Raw genomic sequence first — 18,914 nt, forward strand, 5'->3', positions numbered from 1 at the left:
ACAATATATTTACAGCCCTCGCTATAAGTAGAGAACCACGTCACGAGTAACCTCTAGTGACGGGAAGTAACCGAAAAGAGTGCCCGTGGGCAGTATGTACAAACCAAGTGAAAGGTCAAGTGTTCGCAATACAGTCCTCCAAAATGAAAGTAGGTCAGTCCAAAACGGCCTGAATAAGACCTTCTAGTCCAACCAACTCTCTGTGATTTCCAAAAAGAAAACCACACAAAAAGCTAACGGTCGGGAACCTACCCTGCCCCAAAATACGAACATGAAGACAAGAGCTATAACTCTACTCCTACCCTAATTCTGTCAAGAGGAGTACACCCCAGCACACACAACTACATACTGGCGTGGTCATCGTCCGAATCAGAATCCAGGACGACTAGGTCAATGTCTGCAACCATCCCTCCTCTCGCTGCTGCAACAAGCTCCTGTGCTGGTCTCACGGTTCCAGAACCCGAACCAAGGTCAGCAGCAACGACAACAGTAGGTGAGCTGGAGTCCGATGGAGTCCCTCCCACAGGCTCCTCCTCCGAGGGGTCCTCATCGTCAGAAGACGACGGTGGTGGTGGTACTCCTACACCGGGTCCGCAGTGCACACCGGGTGGCAGGTTGAAGCTGACAATATAACACCTCAGAACTCCCTCCGTCAAGTGTACCAGATTGTCGACACGATCTTCCATTATTCTCCCCGAGTAAGTCGCTCTGTGGCCAGCGGGGTCGACCACCCATGAGCCGGGGATCTCCTGATCTAGCATCTCAAACCTAGTCCCCTCCGAAGGGTGGACCATCGTGAACCAATCCGCCATGGACATCTGACAAAGGGCGTAGTCCGCCAAAACACAAGCAGAAGGCGCGAGGGTCAACTCCAAAGAATTACATAAGTAATACACCCAGTAGATAAAGTTTAAGGGATAACTACTTAGGCTTAGAAGTATGTGATAGCACTATAAATTGTATATCTTCCAATGAATATGAATGAAAATTAATGAAAATTAACATGTGTCAAATAAGATTAACAAGTATCAATCACACTCGGCAACTAAGTCAGTATGCATGGTGCATGAATGAGATGACGAGGAACAAGATGCAATCCGGAAGGATGGACACCAACGAGTCAGTCCTATCACCGGCCAAAGTGGGACCATTTCTGCTCGGGCATCTCTTACACCAAACAAAATGTAGTCAGATCAACAGTATACCCGTAGGCCTGCCATTTCTGTCTGCTACTAAGAATCACTGTAGTGTTCTTATATGGAAATCCGGGTCTTAGGACCATTTTGGAATCCATCGAGGTCCGACTTCCCGCCGTGTATTAACCCCAGAAATGTGTGAATGAATGCAGCGTGATTAGCCAAACAACGTCTCCGACCTCACTCGTCACGTCGTCACGTGTTCTAGCTAACTTATTGTCTCTAAAAAGAATACCCTAAGGTAAATGTCGATTCTACGACAAAAGTCAATTAAATATAAAAATTGTATTATCTCATGATGACTTCTCGGGTCATCCGACTCATCTCCATCCGATGAGTAACAATGTACTTGGAAACTTATAGTTCCCTGACAAAAGTCAATTAAATATAAAAACTGCTCAGCGAGCAAAGAGAAACAATGTACTTGGAAACTTATAGTTCCCTGACTTATCTTTTAGATAGTCGAATAAATAAACTGCTCATCGAGCAAAGAGTATAAAATACTCAGAAACTTATTAGTTTCTCGGCTTATCTTTTAGATAGCCAAACAACAAAATTGCTCATCGAGCAAAAGAGTATTAAAATACTCAGAAACTTATTAGTTTCTCTAAATCTTGGATTCGACGACACATCTCATTTTCCAAAGCTAGTATTCAAACCCTAAGCTTTCATCTGAGATTGTTATCATTATTTAAAGGGTTCAAAGGTTGTTTAATGTCTTATGAATTTTCCTTCTGAAATGGTTTCCATTTAGTTTTATCTCTAATCTTATGAGTTTGAAAGATCCCATAATCCCAAGTAACTCCCAGAGAAGGTCTCGATCCACTGAAATATTGTTAAGGGCCCGAACCTCGGTCCGTCCTGTCAAACTTTCCCAAAATCTCATGATAAGTTCTGGCATAACTGCCCGTTTATCCTCTCTGACGTGCAACAGATATATGTGTAATTTCAAAATCAAAGTAACACAATCCAACAGTCATGGCACATATATCAACACATCCCAGATTAACCATTTAGCACATAGCATGTAAATCAATATCAACACATACTAGATTAACCATTTAGCACATAGCATGTAAATCAATATCAAAAACAAATCCAGCGATAAATGATTATCGTTGTCAGCCGAAGCCTCAGAAAACATTTTCCAGTCAATCACAATCAAGTGCATAAACAGTAAATAAAGTCGAATTCGTCGACACCTAAAGCATTATCTAGTATTCAGTGAGTAGCCCTCACCTGTAGCTCCTCCAGTGTGATCCTGAAGCGTTCCTTCACAATCTCCTCCTTCCGCTCTTTGGAATTCCTCAAACGAACCTTAGAGCGAAAACCAGAGAATTCAATCACAATCAGTCAGAACTCAACAGACAACAATTACTAAAGTTACACGAAGCATCATAAACTCTGAAGTACGATAATCTAACGCGATAAGACAAGTTTTCGAAAAAAGAATTTTTCCTCCCCCCTGGAGGTGCTCTTGGCCACACACACTAATTGTGTGCGCCGATTTTTCTTCGATCAAACTTGGTTCCTAGGTTATCATTAGTCGTAACTAAGACGAATTAAAGCTCGGAAAAACTATCGGATCGAAAACTGTCGCAAGGGTATTTTGGTCAGTGTTTTTAGCTCAGAATTTCAAAATTGGAATTTCGAAAAACAAATTTGATGGGGACGTCACCAACGACGTTTATGACAACTAATTCTACTGGCGCTAAGCTCAGTCGAGAGTTTTAAGTCTAAAGGACGAAGCTTTGGCCAAAAATGAGTTTTTCGAGCAGAATTGAAACTCAGCGGCAATTCAGCGAGATTCGGCAAAATGTAATCCGCTAAACATGCTCTTGGGCATGCAGGGAATAAGTTTAGACAGAGAAATCGAGTTATTTGGACAGTTTTACGAAAAGCTCAAAACTTTGAGCACAGAAAGACATAGAGAAAAGCGATAGAATTGACGATCAGAAGTAAGAAATAGCATCTATACCTCGAGGTCTTCGAGTAGCAACGAACGGTGCACCGATCAGGCAAGAAACGGCGAAAATCTCTTCTTCTTCCTCCTCCTCCTCCAAGCTCGCGGGTTTGATGGCTATGGTGTTGGAAAATTTTTGATTTTTTTCAAGCTATTTATAGTTTATGGAAAATGCGGAAAAATGAAAATTTTGCGATTCCGACTTTTCCTGTGCCATCCTCTGTGATTTCTAAGATAGGTTCTGGCGACAGAATTCCAAAACTCAGAATAGGTTTCTTGGAATTAAGACAAACGATCCAAAGTCGGTGTAAATCTATTTTACCCGAAAAACTACTTTTGCAATTGATGTCGGATGAGAAAACTTCTTTCTGAAGAAAGATTAGAAACCTTGAAAGAAATAGGTGTACGCGTGTGGAATCTTTGTTTGAAGCACCGAATAGAAAAAGTCTTCATCGACCATTTATTTTAGGTTTCTTGAGCTATCAGGGGTTAAGTTTCGGCAAACCTCCGAGAACTAGAATCAGACGTTCGTACATTTCAGGGTTTCGTATCGAAATGCTTGTCATGGAAAAATTAAGAGAAGTTCTAACATTTCTCTGAAGATTTTTGGAATTAGTTTCATCGTGTCTTTAAGTGCAAATTAGTCGTTTACTAACGTTCTTGTCCTAGGTATAAGCGAATACTACTTGCGCTATAACTTATATCGACTTTAATACTATTCTTAGCCTTTTCCTGAACTTTCTCCTTCATAAATTTATTCCATTTGATAAACACTTGTTCAGGTTTTCCTTCACGTTACATCGAAACTAATCGTGAATAGGAATTTTTTTCGGTTTATTCTAAGCTTAAAAACTTGGGTCTCACATTACTACCCTCCAAAAAGAAAGTTTCGACCTCGAAAACTTAAGGTTCAGCAAAAAGTTCCAGATACTGTTCCTTGATCTTTTCCTTCAGCTCCCATGTCGCATCACCAGTGTCCTTGTTCCAAATGACTTTCACCAACACAATCTCTTTACCCCTCAACTGTTTTATCCTTGTATCAACAATGCTAATTGGCGGCGTCTCGAATGACAGATCATCCTTCAACTCGATGTCATCAAGTTCGATAACATGCGTCGGATCCGCAATATACTTCCTCAGTTGTGATACATGAAATACATCGTGAATGTTTGATAGAAACGGTGGTAGTGCAATCTGATAAGCAACTGGTCCTACTCGACGGGTAATTTGATAAGGTCCAATGAACTTTGGCGTAAGCTTCCTTGACTTAATCGCTCGTCCAACTCCCGTATTCTGTGTAACTCGCAGAAATACATGGTCTCCTTCTTCAAATTCTAGAGTTCTGCGCCTTTGATCGGCATAACTTTTTTGTCTACTTTGAGAAGTCTTCATTTTCTCTCTGATCTGTTTGATCTTCTCAGTTGTCTGTTGCAGAAGTTCTGGTCCAACTAACAAATTCTCTCCATCTTGATACCAACACAAAGGTGTTCTACACTTGCGGCCATACAAAGCTTCATACGGTGCCATACCTATGCTCGTATGAAAACTGTTGTTGTAAGTGAACTCAATCAATGGCAGTAGATCATCCCAACTGCCCTTGTTGTCTAATACGCAAGCTCGTAGTAAGTCTTCCAATGATTGAATAGTTCTCTCAGTCTGTCCATCAGTCTGTGGATGATAAGCAGAACTTAATCTCAGCCTTGTTCCCAATGCCTCTTGAAGAGCTCCCCAAAAATGTGAAGTAAACTTTAGGTCTCGATCGGAAACAATACTAGTCGGTACCCCATGAAGGCGTACAATCTCAGCTATGTAAATCTCCGACAGTTTCTCCACGTTGTAGGTAGTTCTCACAGGTATAAAGTGAGCCGACTTGGTCAATCGATCCACTATTACCCAAATCGAATCATATCCCTTCTGAGTTCTCGGCAAAGCCACGACAAAATCCATCGATATACTATCCCATTTCCATTCTGGCACATCACTACTTTGTAGCATACCTGAAGGTTTCTGATGTTCCACCTTAGCTTTCTGACATGTTAAACACGCAACTACATACTCAACCACTTGTCTTTTCATTCTTGGCCACCAAAAATTCATCTTCAAGTCTTGGTACATCTTTTTCATTCCAGGATGAATGCTCAACTTGCTCTTGTGACCTTCGTCCATAATCAACCTCCTCAAGTCAGGGTTGTTAGGTATGCAAACTCTATCCTTGCACCGCAGGATATTGTCACTTCCTACCTTGAATTCTGGGTCCTTACCCTGAATTACCAAATTTCTCTTCCCGAGTAGAAATTCATCTTGTAACTGTTGGTCTCGGATTTCTTCCATCAATCCATTGGCGATTCTGATCATACCGAACTTCAGTTCACCCTCGGACGATCTCACATCTAAGCACAAATCTTGAAATTGTTCTAGCAGTTGCAGCTCTTTAACCATCATCGATGAGATATGCATCTTCCTGCTCAAGGCATCAACAACAACATTAGCCTTTCCAGGATGATACTGCAGAGTAAATTCATAATCCTTGATAAATTCCATACATCGTCGTTGTCTCATGTTCAGCTCCTTCTGCTCAAACAAGTACTTCAGACTCTTATGGTCACTGAATATGGTAAAGATGCATCCATATAAGTAATGTCTCCAGATTTTCAGTGAAAATACTATAGCAGCTAGCTCTAAGTCATGAGTCGGATAATTCTTCTCGTGAACCTTCAGTTGTCGTGAAGCATAAGCCACTACTTTCCAATGTTGCATCAACACACATCCCAAACCTTGATGCGAAGCATCACAGTAAACCTCATACGGTTCCTCTGGTTGTGGTAGAACGAGTACAGGTGACGTCGTCAAACGTTCCTTCATCGTCTGGAAGCTAGTTTCGCACGCTTCGGTCCATGCAAAAGGTTGATCCTTCCTCGTAAGTTGAGTCAAAGGTCCAACAATCTTGGCGAAGTTCTCGATGAAACGACGATAGTATCCCGCCAAACCGACGAAACTTATGATTTCAGTCACAGTCCTTGGCTGTTCCCATTTCAACACGGTCTCTACCTTTGCTGGGTCCACAGCTATACCCTCTTTAGAGATCACATGGCCTAAGAATTTGACTTCTTCAATCCAAAATTCGCACTTGGAAGGGTTGGCGTACAACTCCTTTTCCCTTAGCACTTGTAAAACCTGACGCAGGTGCTCCTCATGATCCTTAGCATCCTTTGAGTAAATTAGAATGTCGTCAATAAACACCACGACGAATCGATCTAAGAAAGTATGAAAAGTCATGTTCATGTAGTCCATGAAAATAGCAGGTGCGTTCGTCACCCCAAATGACATCACTAAATATTCATAGTGTCCGTAGCGAGTTCGGAATGCCGTCTTCTGGATATCCTCAGTCTTTACTCTGATCTGATGGTAACCCGACTTCAGGTCTATTTTTGAGAATACCGCAGCTCCTCGAATTTGATCCATCAAATCATCAATTCTAGGTAACAGATACCTATTCTTGACGGTTGCTTTGTTAAGTTGTCGGTAGTCGACACACAATCTAGATCTTCCATCCTTCTTCTTTACCAATAAAACTGGCGCTCCCCAAGGCGAAACGCTTGGCCGGATAAATCCTTTCGACAGAAGATCCTCTATCTGAGACTTCAATTCCACTAACTCTGCAAGTGCCATACGATATGGTGCAATCGAAATCGGCCTTGTTCCCGGTACGATGTCAATAGCAAACTCGACGTCGCGTACAGGCGGCAATCCAGGTACATCGTCAGGAAAAATATCAATGAAGTCTCTCACGACTGGAATATTGTTCACTTCCGGATTCCCTTTACTCTCTAAGTTTAGCAATACAGAGTACTCTTGAGATCCTTCGTTCAAAGAGACACTAATGTGGTTGGCAGATAGATACTCGAAAGATCCGAGTCAGGAAATACCACTCTCTTTCGATTGCAGTCCAAAAGACAATGATAATGAGATAACCAATCCATTCCTCGGATAACATCTAAGTTCTTGAGAGTTATGCATACTAGGTTAGCATGAAAGATTCTATCTCTATATGTCACCGGACAGTACATGCATGCAGCATTAGCTAGTAGGGTTTTAGCAGGTGTGGTAACAATAAGATCAAAGCTCAAAGCAGTAACAGGAAGTTTCAATCTGGTCACACATTCCCTCGAGATAAACGAATGCGTTGCACCGGAATCGAAAAGTACAGTTAGAAGATTACCGTCAATCTCGCAATTTCCTCTGATCAGACCGTCAACTCCTTCAGCCTCTTCACCATCCATGGTGTAAACTCTTGCTTTCGCAGCAGGGCGCTTTCCTCGAGCAGTTCCAGATGATTCACATTTGGGCGCCTTGCATTCCTTGCCGAGATGCCCCAGTTGGTTACAATTGAACCATCGCTTCCCTTTGTCCTCGCACTTATCAGCATAGTGACCAATTTCCCCACATCTGTAACATGACACTTGTTTCCTTGCCCCTCTAGCTATGGCAGGAAACTTGCCCTTCATCTTGTTGTCAAACGGTCCCGCCTGGAACGTTCTATAGTTCACGGCCAAATGTCCACGTCGTTTGCACTTGCAGCATTTTGGTCCAGTCACTGAGCACTGAAAGGCGTAGTTTCCAAGTTTCCCACAACGGTAGCATGACACAGCCTCCTGGCAAATAGTTGCGGTCGTTGACTTGCGTGATCCTGGGGTAGGGTCTCTTCCCTCGGGATGCTGGTATGGCTTCCACTGCCGGTACTCCTGAGAACCTGATCTCACTGGTCCTCCAGTTCCAGCTCGGTCCAATCCACTATGCTGGTACTTGGACGCCTCGATTAGCGGTTGAGGTTGCTCACGTGCAGCCTCCTCAGCGCGTCTGTAAGCGTCCTCAGTAGCCTAATTCATCATTGCCTCAATCATTGTAGCTATTGCCTTCGCCATTCGGTCAGGGCTCACCATCCTATGCTTAGTCAAACAAACAGTTAGTACTCATCATAAGATAGCATCTAGCATAACTAGACAATATGATTAAGCAATAACTTCAATCAATTCTAAGCGAAAAATCGCTTGCAGACAATCAATTTTCACTCTTTGCAGAGTCACACAACCTAGCACAGAAGACCTATTCCCCAAAGACTCCCGAAAGACTCGACAAGCTCTGATACCACAATGTAACACCCCGATTTCGGTAGCGTCACTTTAGTAACCAAAAAGAAAGTAAAGCGAAAAAACGTGAATATTTTTTTTTCGATTTGTTTAAATAATAAACTTAACGACTTGTCGAAATAAAGACTCTTTAGCAAAAGATAAAACATAACTAATGTACAATATATTTACAGCCCCCGCTGTAAGTAGAGAACCACGTCATGAGTAACCTCCAGTGATGGGAAGTAACCGAAAGTAGTGCCCGTGGGCAGTATGTACAAACCAAGTGAAAGGTCAAGTGTTCGCAATACAGTCCTCCAAAATGTAAGTAGGTCAGTCCAAAACGGCCTGAATAAGACCTCCTAGTCCAACCAACTCTCTGTGATTTCCATAAAGAAAACCACACAAAAAGCTAACGGTCGGGAACCTACCATGCCCCAAAATACGAACATGAAGACCAGAGCTATAACTCTACTCCTACCCTATTTCTGTCAAGAGGAGTACACCCCAGCACTCACAACTACATACTGGCGTGGTCATCGTCCGAATCAGAATCTAGGATGACTAGGTCAATGTCTGCAACCATCCCTCCTCTCGCTGCTGCAACAAGCTCCTGTGCTGGTCTCATGGTTCCAGAACCCGAACCAAGGTCAGCAGCAACGACAACAGTAGGTGAGCTGGAGTCCGATGGAGTCCCTCCCACAGGCTCCTCCTCCGAGGGGTCCTCATCGTTAGAAGACGACGGTGGTGGTGGTACTCCTACACCGGGTCCGCAGTGCACGCCGGGTGGCAGGTTGAAGCTGACAGTATAACACCTCAGAACTCCCTCCGTCAAGTGTACCAGACTGTCGACACGATCTTCCATTATTCTCCCCGAGTAAGTCGCTCTGTGGCCAGCGGGGTCGACCACCCATGAGCCGGGGATCTCCTGATCTAGCATCTCAAACCTAGTCCCCCCCGAAGGGTGGACCATCGTGAACCAATCCGCCATGGACATCTGACAAAGGGCGTAGTCCGCCAAAACACAAGCAGAAGGCGCGAGGGTCAACTCCAAAGAATTACATAAGTAATACACCCAGTAGATAAAGTTTAAGGGATAACTACTTAGGCTTAGAAGTATGTGATAGCATTATAAATTGTATATCTTCCAATGAATATGAATGACAATTAATGACAATTAACATGTGTCAAATAAGATTAACAAGTATCAATTACACTCGGCAACTAAGTCAGTATGCATGGTGCATGAATGAGATGACGAGGAACAAGATGCAATCCGGAAGGATGGACACCAACGCGTCAGTCCTATCACCGGCCAAAGTGGGACCATTTCTGCTCGGGCATCTCTTACACCAAACAAAATGTTGTCAGATCAACAGTATACCCGTAGGCCTGCCATTTCTGTCTGCTACTAAGAATCACCGTAGTGTTCCTATATGGAAATCCGGGTCTTAGGACAATTTTGGAATCCATCGAGGTCCGACTTCCCGCCATGTATTAACCCCAGAAATGTGTGAATGAATGCAGCGTGATTAGACAAACAACATCTTCGACCTCACTCGTCACGTCGTCACGTGTTCTAGCTAACTTATTGTGTCTAAAAAGAATACCCTAAGGTAATTGTCGATTTTGCGACAAAAGACAATTAAATATAAAATTGTATTATCTCATGATGACTTCTCGGGTCATCCGACTCATCTCCATCTGATGGTTAAAAACTGCTCAGCGAGCAAAGAGTAACAATGTACTTGGAAACTTATAGTTTCCTTACTTATCTTTTAGATAGTCGAATAAATAAACTGCTCATCGAGCAAAGAGTATAAAATACTCAGAAACTTATTAGTTTCCCGGCTTATCTTTTAGATAGCCAAACAACAAAATTTCTCATCGAGCAAAAGAGTATTAAAATACTCAGAAACTTATTAGTTTCTCTAAATCTTGGATTCGACGACACATCTCATTTTCCAAAGCTAGTATTCAAACCCTAAGCTTTCATCTGAGATTGTTATCATTATTTAAAGGGTTCAGAGGTTGTTTAATATCTTATGAATTTTCCTTGTGAAATGGTTTCCATTTAGTTTTATCTCTAATCTTATGAGTTTGAAAGATCCCATAATCCCATGTAATTCCCAGAGAATGTCTCGATCCACTAAAATATTGTTAAGGGCCCGAACCTCGGTCCGTCCCGTCAAACTTTCCCAAAATCTCATGATAAGTTCTGGCATAACTGCCCGTTTATTCTCTCTGACGTGCAACAGATATATGTGTAATTTCAAAATCAAAGTAACACAATCCAACAGTCATGACACATATATCAACAAATCCTAGATTAACCATTTAGCACATAGCATGTAAATCAATATCAACACATCCTAGATTAACCATTTAGCACATAGCATGTAAATCAATATCAAAAACAAATCCATCGATAAATGATTATCATTGTCAGCCGAAACCTCAGAAAACATTTTCCAGTCAATCACAATCAAGTGCATAAACAGTAAATCAAGTCGAATTCGTCGACACCTAAAGCATTATCTAGTATTCAGTGAGTAGCCCTCACCTGTAGCTCCTCCAGTGTAATCCTGAAGCGTTCCTTCACAATCTCCTCCTTCCACTCCTTGGAATTCCTCAAACGAACCTTAGAGCGAAAACCACAGAATTCAATCACAATCAGCCAGAACTCAGCAGACAACAATTACTAAAGTTACACGAAGCATCATAAACTCCGAAGTACGATAATCTAACGCGATAAGACAAGTTTTCGAAAAAAGAATTTTTCCTCCCCCCTGGAGGTGCTCTCGGCCACACACACTAATTGTGTGCGCCGATTTTTCTTCGATCAAACTTGGTTCCTAGGTTATCATTAGTCGTAACTAAGGCGAATTAAAGCTCGGAAAATTTATCGGATCGAAAACTGTCGCAGGGGTATTTTGGTTAGTGTTTTTAGCTCGAAATTTCAAAATTGGAATTTCGAAAAACAAATTTGATGGGGACGTCACCAACGACGTTTAAGACAACTAATCCTACTGGCGCTAAGCTCAGTCGAGAGTTATAAGTCTAAAGGACGAAGCTTTGGCAAAAAATGGGTTTTTCGAGCAGAATTGAAACTCGGCGGCAATTCGGCGAGATTCGGCAAAATGTAATCCGCTAAACATGCTCTTGGGCATGCAGGGAATAAGTTTAGACAGAGAAATCGAGTTATTTGGACAGTTTTACGAAAAGCTCAAAACTTTGAGCACAGAAAGACATAGAGAAAAGCGACAGAATTGAAGATCAGAAGTAAGAAATAACATCTATACCTCGAGGTCTTCGAGTAGCAACGAACGGTGCAGCGATCAGGCAAGAAACGGCGAAAATCTCTTCTTCCTCCTCCTCCTCCAAGCTCGCGGGTTTGATGGCTATGGTGTTGGAAAATTTTTGATTTTTTTCAAGCTATTTATAGTTTATGGAAAATGCGGAAAAATGAAAATTTTGCGATTCCGAGTTTTCCTGTGCCATCCTCTGTGATTTCTAAGATAAGTTCTGGCGACAGAATTCCAAAACTCAGAATAAGTTTCTTGGAATTAAGACAAACGATCCAAAGTCGGTGTAAATCTATTTTACCCGAAAAACTACTTTTGCAATTGATATCGGATGAGAAAACTTCTTTCTGAAGAAAGATTAGAAACCTCGAAAGAAATAGGTGTACGCTTGTGGAATCTTCTTTTGAAGCTCCGAATAGAAAAAGTCTTCATCGACCGTTTATTTTAGGTTTCTTAAGCTAACAGGGGTTTAGTTTCGGCAAACCTCCGAGAACTAGAATCAGACGTTCGTACATTTCAGGGTTTCGTATCGAAATGCTTGTCATGGAAAGATTAAGAGAAGTTCTAACATTTCTCTGAAAATTTTTGGAATTAGTTTCCATCGTGTCTTTAAGTGCAAATTAGTCGTTTACTAACGTTCTTGTCCTAGGTATAAGCGAATACTACTTGCGCTATAACTTATATCGACTTTAATACTATTCTTAGCCTTTTCCTGAACTTTCTCCTTCATAAATTTATTCCATTTGATAAACACTTGTTCAGGTTTTCCTTCACGTTACATCGAAACTAATCGTGAATAGAAATTTTATTCGGTTTATTCTAAGTTTAAAAACTTGGGTCTCACAATTCACTTTCAAAAAAAACCTTTATCATTCTTCATTCTTATTAATTTCAAACCAGATTAATCATTCTTCTTCTTTTCATCATCCTCCTCCTTCTTCTTCATCATAATTTCAGCTCTCTTCACCATGTAAGAACCTAACCAACACCCAACAAACCACCGTAAGATCGAAGCCCAAGGTCCTAGATCGGCAACATCCACCACCCAAAACCCCATAGAGAAGGAACGAGGTCACAAATCGGAGTCATGCAGAAGAAATGATGGTTCTAACTCGTAGATCTGCAACCTCCCCTCGTGGCTTGAGATGGGCATACGATTCTGTTTTTAATCTGCTCTGAAAAATCCGGTATTTCTTTTAATCTCTGACCAAATCTGAATCTAGATATTGAAATTCTTCACTTTGATTCGAATCTTTCTTCCTTTGACACATACCCATCTCATTCTGGGTTGCTGTGGGTGGGGGTTATGGGCTTCAAAAGAAACAACCTTTATTCTGGGAGAAGAAGAACTAATGGAACCCTAAGCCATCATATAAATTTGGGGAAAAGGGCTCAAATTGGGTGTTATGACTTTGTGTTGATCTAGGGATTTAGGGTTAGATTTAATTTTGGGTTAGATTAAGGGTTTAAAATTAGGAATTTTTCAATTTAATTAAAAAATAAATAAAATTACACGTAGGATTCAAATTATTTAGAGTTAATTTGGGGATTTAGATTTAAATTAGAGATTTAGGGTTAATTAAGATAAATAATTAGGAAATTTTTATTATTTAAAAAAAATCCACGTCAGGCTCTGATTAATTGACGTGGCCAGGCACGTAAGCGCTGGCCGGACTTGGGGCTGCCAGAGGGACGGGTCCAAATTGTTTTCAATAGTAGTTTGAGGACGGTTTTCAGATAATTTTCCGGCGAGGGACGGTTTTCAAATCTCCCTCAAAGTTCAGGGACTGTTATAGATTTTAACCCTTTTTTACATTTTAGTTGACTAAAGTTTGTTAATAATTAGTAACTATTTTTTTTAGGCCTAAGAATTTTTGTGGGGGCCTACGTAAGTATTTTCTGGGGTGGAGGCCATAGGCCATTGCCTATTTGTCTTAAGGCTCTCCACGGCCCTGGTTGCTGGGGAAAAGGGAGGAGGGAGCGGAAGAATCAGAGATGGGGATGAGGAGGGAGAGGAGGAAGAAGAAGAAGATGAGGGTGGTAGATCGAGGGGAGTTGACGGTGGGATTGATGAGCAGTCAGTATTGTAGAAAATATTTTAATGATATTTTTTAAAATAATACTAGGATGATGAACTACTATCACCTATTGAATTGGAAGGTTTAATTTTGCACCACTTTCCAGCTGGTGGAGAATAGAGAGACTCTAAAAAAAATCTTACAAAATTTTTTATTCTAATTTCTCTTTGATGCAAAAGTAAAGGTGTATTCAAGTATTAAATAATCCAAAATAACAGATGTCTTTTTGTAGTTTTTCAAGGTATTCTCATAGCCGATAGCTATGAGACATATCCCCCAGCACTCTGAAATCATGTTAAGTGAGTAGATCTTTCCAAAAGAATAAATGTCTTCGATGGTCTTTTTACTAGAGTAATGATTCGTGAAAAGTAATTCATACACACTTTAATTACATTTGCACCTATAGAGACTCCCTCCATTTTAAAATAAGTGTTCAGAAAGGAAAACAAAACACAAATATCAAGAAATGCGATTAATACTATTAACTTTTTAGAATGTATAATTTTTTCTTCCTATTGTATCTTTCAAAATATATTTTTATATCTTCTCATTTATTCTTCTGATATATGTATTATATGGAAAAACATCAATTAATACTTCATTGGAATTGCTGTCAGTATGGTTTTTTTATGTTGGTCCCTTTAAAAGGATTTGATCCTATCCTTTTTTTTAGGTGGTTTGGCCTGCCAGATATTTGATGATTATTCAGAAGTATAGCATTAAGTGGGTTTTGATCTTCATCCAGACGTGTTATTGAAGGAGAGGGTGGAATGTCAAATGAGATTGTGGAGGACAATTTTGCTGGTGTGGAGTAGTGACTTTTTTTACTGTAATATTAGTGGAAGGATTTCAAGCTGGGGCAATCTTGTGATGCTTTTAGATTTAGCTTTAGACTTATATATATTTTTATTTTATTTTTGTATCTATCTACTTGTATTGGGTTGAAGTACCCCTTGTACTTCACTTCAATATATATTACATTGCTTATAAAAAAAAAAAGTGGACAGTCATTATAAAACAATTTTTCCTAACTAAGTGGATGGTTATTTTTATATGGATGGAGTATAAGTGTGAAAGATAAAGAAATGTGAGATATGGTATATGTGTGATCGAAAAAGAAGCGTGAGAAAAGAGAGTGAAAATTAGATGAAAATGAATGAGAGTGAATGCACCAAAAGTCAAGTATTCAAGCATTAAATAATCCAAAGTAATGTTATGGAATTTTAGAATAGAGGGTGAAAATTAAATGATACTCAGCGCTTGCCTATTCGTAAGGGTTGACTCCTCAATAATTGCATTTTTTTCTCGCCAAAAGATTCAAGAAGTCACTCCGCTTTATAGGATGGAGAAGTTTCCTTTTATTCTATCTAATGAATACGGCTCTAGAAAGACTTTCTTCAAAGTGAATATATGTGAGCGCAAATGTATTAAAACTCATGATATGATGAATAATGTGTGTTCACAAACCAAACATACCAGCACCTATATGAGATATATGAAGAAAATAGAGAAATATGAGAGATATGGTAAATAATGTGATGAAAATAGAAAAGAAATATGAAAATAATGAGAAAGAAATGAGATAAAATGGAAGTGAAGTGAAAAATGAATATGGTATATATGTAAGGATAATGAGGACTAAAATCCAATCCACCACATTACCGTCACATATTAACCCACCATCAAACCAGAACTCACAACAGCGTGACATATCTCCTTGATTCACTCTTCACGTTTAGCCCCTCAGAACCCACCTAAAAATAAAACTGGCAGCAATGAAAGGGAAGGGAGAAAATAATAGCACCATCACTTCACAATCACCAACTAATACCATCATTTTCCCCCCTTCTTTTTTCTTCTCAAACCTCTCCCATCCATGCAATGAATCAATTACGGTTGAAGGTCCGGAACACCCCACTCTCCGGTCATCTAGAGGAGCACCAACCCAATCACCGCAATGTCTTCGCAATCGCAATCGCAATCGCAATCGCAATCGCAATCGGACTATGTTGACACGCCGGCAGCAGTGGTCGCATACAACACCCCACCGGCACTAATAGCACTTACCCTCACCGTCCTTGTTGTTTGCTTCGTGGCTTTCAGCATCATCTACCTCTGCAAATACTGCTGTGCAGGTGTTGTTCACACGTGGACCTTCGAACGCACCGCCTCCGGTTCCCTCATCCGTCTCTCCCCGGTGAGGTCACCGCCGAGAGGCCTCGAACCTTCCCTTCTCCAGAGCTTCCCAACCTTCCTCTACTCCTCCGTGAAGGATCTCCGGAAGGATAAGAAAAACTACAGCCTCGAATGCGCGATTTGCCTTTTTGAATTCGAGGACGACAGCTTCCTCCGCCTCTTGACCGTGTGCTGTCATGTCTTCCACCAAGAATGCATAGACCTCTGGCTTGGTTCCCACAAGACCTGCCCCGTTTGTCGAACCGACCTTGCCACGCCCGTGTCCCTCGCCTGTGACGAGGTCCGCCTCGATGTTCCAGACGAGGAAGACACGGGCGATGGAGATAAAAAACGAGAACAACATGAAGGAGATGAAAGTGTGCAGAGGTTGGAGAGGGCGCACTCAACGGGACATTCCATTGTTATGATTAGAGGAAGGGGAGGAGATGATGAAGGTATTACTTATGATGACGATAAATATACTCTGAGATTGCCGGGGCATGTAATAAGAGCAGGGCACAACTGCACGAGGAGCTTGGCAAGTTACAAGGACATGGAAGGGCCTGCGCCTTGCAGTAATTGTGGATTTGTTCAACCGGTGTCTGCTTCCACTTCCCATGCTCAACAATCTTGAAGCGTGTTGTTCTTCAGCATTAATTCTTGATTTTGTATATTTTTTTTGAAACGTTTCTTCCTAAACCATTTGCTGTTTATTGTTGTACACTAGTACTTGTAGGTTGAAATAGAAGATACTTCATACTAGGTTAATTTATTCTTGTAGTGTGTAAGTGATAGAATAGACTAATATGAATAATTTATTTATTCTATTTACTGTAATTACGTTTGTAATTAGGTTTAGTCATTATTATTTAGTCAACTGCATTTTGTTTAAATACCCTATCTAGTATCAATAATAGGCACGAAAAATATTTCCTTCATGGTATCATTGAGCAGGTTCAGATCCCTCTCTATCTAACCTACCTTTTTTAGTATTATTTTATTTCCTTCTTCTCCTTCACTACTCTCAGCCGCCGCCGCAGCTTCTTCATCGTGCGACCGCCGCCGAGCCACCGGTTACAGCTAGCCCCCGCGCCTTTCCCAGAAGCGTCACTGCTCGCACCGCCGGTTCAGACGCGTCCAGATCGTTTCACGATCTCCCCTGCAGCCCCACGCGTCCAGATCCGCTCGGATCTCCCAGGCCCGCGCCTCCTTCGCGCCGCCACACCTCCGCCTGCCCAAGGACGACCGCCGGCCCGTCGCGCACGCTCCCTTCTTCCAGCAAGGAGCAGCGCCGCCGCCGTAGGGTTTGCATCCCCTTTAATTTGCAACCCGCGGCCCAGGATCTCCCTCAGAATCCGACCCACTAGCTTCTCAACCCAAGAAGCCTTTCCCAGCGGCTCAACTGGCCAGCGGTTCAACCGAACCGGTTCACAGCCACAATAGCAAAAAAAAAAAAAAAAATTCTTTTCCCTTGCAGGTTCTATGGCTGATACTAATTCTACTACTGGTTCTCGCACTGGTGACACCACTATGGTTCCCACGCCAACGACGCCGTCGTCCTCCCCTGCCAAGCCGGATTTTCATCCGGCCCTTACTGTCACAAATATCAAAAACAACATTCCTTTCAAACTCGAGATTGACAAGGATCATTATGCTCTATGGGCTGAATTGTTTGAAACTCATGCTCACGCCACTCAGGTGCTCCACCACATCATTCCTCAAGCTGACATGGAGCCTCCTACGCGCACCGATGCTTCCTATGCCCGGTGGGCTACTCTTGACTCTACCGTCAAACAGTGGATTTATTCCACCATCTCCTTTGACCTTCTCGCCACTGTCATGGAGAAACGTTCTACTGCTATGGCTACTTGGAATCGTATAGCTTCCATGTTTGAGGACAATCAGAACTCCCATGCTGTCGCTCTCGACCAGGATTTCATCACCACTCGCATGGAGGATTTTCCTAATGTTTCGGCCTACTGCCAGCGTCTGAAACATATCTCTGATCAGTTGAGGAATGTTGGTGCCCCAGTTAGAGACCATCGTCTTGTCCTCCAGTTGGTCTCTGTTCTCACTAAGCCTTTCCGTGGTGTTGCCACCCTGATCCGTCAGAGCAAGCCTTTGCCTCCTTTCCTCAAGGTCCGCTCCATGCTGATTCTAGAGGAATCCGGTCTCGCCAAGATGTCAGGCCCTGCTTCTCAGACTGCTTTGCACACCTCTGCTTCCCATCCACGGGACTTTGAGGACTCTTCTCAGCAGCGCACCACCCACCGCAACAATCAGGGACACTCCAACCACCGTTCTGGGTTAGGGCAAAATCGTAACTATTAGGGTAGTTCTGGTAAACCTAAAAAGAAAGGTGGCTCCCGCTATACTGGATCCTCTGGCTCTTCTGGTTCCCCTGCTGCAGCTCCTCCACCATGGCGCCCGCCTCCGCAGGAATCCTGGAATAATCCCTGGGGTTGGGCTACTCCCCCTGGTTGGGCTCCTTCCCCTTGGGGCATGCCTCCTTGTCCTTACCCCACATCTCAGTGGTCGCGTCCAAGCTCTTGCACCAGTGGTCTTCACTCCTGTTGCTTCTGATTCCACTCAAGCTCCTCACTCTGCTCAGAATGTTCCCTCTACCTCTACACAGCCAAGTTCTTCCAGACTTGACATCATGGAACAACGTCTCAACTCTCATGAGACTCTGCTGCTGGAAATGAAGCAAGCTCTTCAAGAACTTCTGCGTCGCTCTGACAAGCCTTAGTTTTTAGGATTTCTTTCGTTTTTCCTTCTTAACTTAGTTTATTTTTATTTTTATTTGTCTTATTTGCTATGTTTTGCTTACTCGTCGTTTATCATTGCATATATATATATATGACATTGTGTTTGCAAAATTTTTTTATTCATGATAATTCATGTTTATTACATCATACATTTTTATTCCCTAAATATAGAATGGAGGATCCTTCCTCATTCTTCTGCACTCCCGGCGTTGCTCTGCTCTTTCCTTCTCCAGCCGATCACGCGTATACTCTATGTTGCCAAGCTTGATGCTCAGCTCAGTCTTCTCCAGACTATCTTCTATA

The 18,914-nt window shown here is 41.9% G+C and overlaps 2 protein-coding genes across 2 annotated transcripts; both read left to right on the forward strand.

The window, feature by feature from the left end:
* The first annotated feature begins 15,475 nt into the window (after positions 1-15,475).
* LOC130714293 (RING-H2 finger protein ATL29) lies at positions 15,476-16,728 on the forward strand. Its single transcript, XM_057564198.1, has one exon. The coding sequence runs from the start codon at positions 15,626-15,628 to the stop codon at positions 16,475-16,477; it is 852 nt and encodes a 283-aa protein (XP_057420181.1). The 5' UTR covers positions 15,476-15,625; the 3' UTR covers positions 16,478-16,728.
* A 597-nt stretch (positions 16,729-17,325) lies between these two features.
* Positions 17,326-18,174, forward strand: LOC130712630 (uncharacterized). Its single transcript, XM_057562453.1, has one exon. It carries the CDS (start codon positions 17,326-17,328, stop codon positions 18,172-18,174), a length of 849 nt encoding a protein of 282 aa, XP_057418436.1.
* The last annotated feature ends 740 nt before the right edge of the window (positions 18,175-18,914 follow it).

Source organism: Lotus japonicus, chromosome 4, assembly GCF_012489685.1.
Source record: "Lotus japonicus ecotype B-129 chromosome 4, LjGifu_v1.2".
NCBI lineage: Eukaryota > Viridiplantae > Streptophyta > Magnoliopsida > Fabales > Fabaceae > Lotus > Lotus japonicus.